Genomic DNA, 3916 nt, shown 5'->3' on the forward strand with positions numbered 1-3916 from the left:
GGCTGGGGCTGCACTGGCGAGCGGAGAGGTAGCAAGCGCTGGAGGCGGCCGGGTCATCCGCACTGATGTCATTGCAGGAGCATCCGCAGCTGGCAGCATCCTTTGTCCTCCCACCCCTCAACCCACTGCCATCCCGCCCACCGACCCATCCCAACCCCCCAGAGCTGGAGCGCGCCATCTGTGCACTGCAGCTGCCTGACGGGGGCCTGGCGCGGCCCGGGGACGCCCTGCTGCAGCTGCTGGCGTCAGTCAACATAAACCCGGCCACCATAGCCCTCTTCAGCGACATGCTCAAGCAGGTGCCCACGGGGCCTGATTGGCATGGGAGGGGTCGGGGCGCTGGGGGTCTTGGGTGGTATCATTGGCTAGGTGTGAAATGCAAGAGTGGTAGAGAGCGTTTTGAGAGCGTTGTCATTGCTAGCTTGCATGCACATTGCGTGTCACGGCAGGGTGCAGCACCGCAGCCTCACGGGCGGGCAAGCAGGGCGTGAAGGAGTGCGGGGGTGTGTCGCTAGCGGCCAGCGTGACAAGCTGTGTTGCGTTTCAGCTCCTGACCTGCCAGCCGCAAGGCTCGATCCCCACCTCCCAGCCTCGCACAAGTTTGCCATCTACCCACCTTCACACCCACGTCCTCAAACCCTCACCTCTGCGCCTCACCACCGCCCCACCCCCCAACCCCTGCCCCCCCCAGGCGTCCCAGGTGCTGTGTGACGAGGAGCTGGCCAACGGCCGCACAGGGGGAGCCAAGATGGCGTCATCGGGGTGGGTGGGGCGCGGGGGTGCGGGGGCGTACGCCTGCGCGGACTGGTCGGCGCTTGGTCAGGACAGATGGGCGCAGCAGCGGTGCCCTGGGGTCGCACTGCGCTCGTGGCCCAGGGCAGGCTGCGGCTTCAGCAGCCAAGACTACACAAAGGCATCATCTCAACCCCTGCCACTCCCAGCCGCCTAGCTCATGCAACACACACACACGACGACATCTGCACACATACAATGACGACAATATGCACCGTCATCACATCTGAAATAACGCTCGCTCAGCTGCATTCTGCCCCCACCCAAATGCGAAATGACTGCCACCCGCCAGCCTTGACGCGCTGCTGGAGGCCCTTACGGCCGCCTTTGCCAGCCGCGAGCCCCTCTGGCGTGACGGGCCCCCTGCCAGCAGGGGGTACCGCCTGTTTGTTCACAAGGAGCGCGTGCAGGTGTGCAGGCGAACAGAGCAACACACCCCTCACTCGAGAGCGCGTCCCTGCCACGCGCCGCCCGCCCTCAACCCCCTCGCGCATGTGTGCTGCCCGGCCCCGGTGGCGTGGGCCTGCTTTTGTGCCAGAGCCAGGGCACCTCGGCTGTGCGCACCCCGCAGCTGGTGGCCATAGCTTCCGCTCTGACCAGCGCGGGAAGATGCGCTTGACCGCGCCTTCATTAACCCTCCCCCCCTCCCGTCCCTCTGCCAGTCCTACAACGGACTGGTTGAGGCCCCCACGCTGTCCTACTGGTGCTTCGTGCCGGGTGAGGCGGCGGCCGCGGGACGACACCAGCCAGGCGGTGCCTCCAGAGCCGGGCCGCCATGTCGTTGAGGCGGTGGTGCATAGCTGAATTCAGACACGATTGAGATTCTGCACCCGCAGGGCCCACGTTGCCAAGGGCACGGCTCCGCCCCTCGTGCTGCCGCCCATCCTGGATCCTGCATACCCACCCTTTGCCCTACCCATCCCTTAACCTCCCCGAACCCACACCCAGGCGTGGCGCTGCACCGCCTGCTGGCGCGCCGCGTGCGCAGCCTGCTGCTGACCAGCGGCACGCTGTCGCCCCTGGACAGCTTTGCCGCCGAGCTGCAGCTGGGGTTCAAGCACACCCTGGAGAACCCACACATCGTGGAGCAGCACCAGGTCAGGCCCCAGGGCAGGGCTAGGGGCACGGGCAGGGCAGCAGCGCAGAGTGACGCCCGAGAGACACCCACTGAACGTGGCTGCTGGCCTGCCCCCCGCCAGCCAGCTAGACCGGCTTTTCAGGTCGTTCTGCACCTGCAGAGCCAACACCCTTGCGCCATCCTCCACATATTTCCCGCCACCTCAAACTCTGTCTCAACGCGGGTCTGCAGGTATGGGTCGGCGTGGTGCCGTCCGGCCCCACGGGTGCGTCCCTCAACAGCAGCTACGCCAGCCGCAGCACCCAGCGATACCGGGACGACCTGGGCAACGCACTCGTCAACTTTGCGCGCGCCGTGCCCGACGGCCTGCTGGTGTTCTTCCCGGCTTACAGCGTGATGACGTCATGCCTGGAGCACTGGAAGGCCCCGCCAGGTGGAGGGGGGGGCAGGGTGGGGGCGGAGGTGTCATCAGGCGTGGGGGTTGGCGGCCTCGCCTGGGGCTGCGGGATGAGGGGAGTATTGGGGAAACATGTGAGGTTGCGACCTGACTTGTTGGGGCAGGGGGTGAGGGGGAAGAGTGAGGGGCTACCTGGTCGTAGCGGGCCTGCAGATTGCTGCCAAAACAAATCTAAAATCGCTGCGCGAACCTGAGTCTTATGATCCAAAGCTGTGCCTCGGCGCGCCTGCCGCCCACACTCTTGCGGCCTCGCTGCAATCATCACCCTGCACACGTATACTCTCACACAAACACACGCACACACCCACTCACACACACACACACATGCACCATCCCCACAACCACGGATCCCCTCCAGCCCTGGGTGGTGCCAGCGTGTGGGAGCGCATCTGCCGCTACAAGGCCCCCGTGGTGGAGCCCCGCGAGGCCGCCAGCTTCCCCGCAGCCATCCTGGTGGGTTGCCGCGGCTAGCAGTGGCGTGCCAACCGGCTGCTAGGAGGGCTGCAGCGTCTGATTGTCGCATAGGCTGCACTTCCGGTTGGACCCCCGCTCACACAATTACGCATCACATTCACACAATTACCCATCACACTCACATGCGTGCGCACACATAAGCACATGCACAAACAACACACACGCATACAATCAACACACACACGATTCAACATAAAATTCCACACAATAAACATGCGTTACGCGCACAAAGCAAACACGCACACGCAACCCACGACAACAACACCAGGACTACAAGGCCAAGCTTGACGACCCGGCCCTGGGTGGCGCCGTCTTCTTTGCGGTCTGCAGGGGCAAGGTGTCTGAGGGCATCGACTTCTCAGACAGGGCGGGCCGCGGCGTGGTGGTCACGGGCATCCCCTTCAGCGCCACCCACGACCCCGCGGTCAGGCTGCAACGCCAGGTGGGGTGGGGCTCTGGGGAACAGCAGTGGGGCCTTCCCTGCTTTGCGTCGAATTCCCATCATCCGGCTAGGTGACGGGCTGGGGCTTGAGGAGGTAGCATCCGACGACGAAAGCGCGGGCCTCAAGGCGCGGCGGCGCATGGACGACGGCAGCGCAGGATGCCGGCACGGAGGCGTCGCCGAGGGCACCTGCAGCGGTGGCACCCACTGCCCTCAAAATGGTGGCCCCATGCGTTTAGGGGACAGCACAACGAGTTCACCCCGCCTCCCAGCCACCAAGCCCTGTCAACCCCCATCACCCTTTGCTCAACCCCCCACGCCCCACCCCCCAAGGTGCTGGATGACGAGCTGCGGTCCGGCCCCTCAGGGCTGACGCGCGGCAAGGGCGTGTCTGGAGAGCAGTGGTACGTGCAGCAGGCGGCGCGCGCCGTCAACCAGGCTATGGGCCGCATCATACGGCATAGGTGGGGTCTCAGGGGGGAGGGGGATGGGTGCGCGGGCGCACACGGCGGCGTGCGGACAGCCTGGTAGGAGGGGCTTCGTAGCGCCAGGTAGTCGGCCTGGGGGGTGGCGGCGCAAGAGCAACTCTACCACCGCATCCATCACGTGCGCCACCACAGCCGCCCCCCTCCCCGGCCTCCTCCCCGCACCCTCCCAACGTACCCGCCTAAGC

The 3916-nt window shown here is 65.7% G+C and overlaps 1 protein-coding gene across 1 annotated transcript; it reads left to right on the plus strand.

Annotated features, from left to right (window-relative positions):
• Positions 1-287: 287 nt before the first annotated feature.
• On the plus strand, positions 288-3774 carry MNEG_14864 (Regulator of telomere elongation helicase 1; the record flags this gene model as incomplete). The annotated part of the gene is made up of 9 exons (XM_014036665.1): positions 288-299; positions 692-807; positions 1085-1202; positions 1455-1509; positions 1741-1889; positions 2102-2303; positions 2686-2780; positions 3070-3243; positions 3577-3774. 9 exons carry the CDS (start codon positions 288-290, stop codon positions 3772-3774), a joined length of 1119 nt encoding a protein of 372 aa, XP_013892119.1.
• Between the last annotated feature and the right edge of the window lie 142 nt (positions 3775-3916).

This window comes from Monoraphidium neglectum (assembly GCF_000611645.1).
Source record: "Monoraphidium neglectum strain SAG 48.87 unplaced genomic scaffold scaffold04828, whole genome shotgun sequence".
NCBI classification, from domain to species: Eukaryota; Viridiplantae; Chlorophyta; class Chlorophyceae; order Sphaeropleales; family Selenastraceae; genus Monoraphidium; species Monoraphidium neglectum.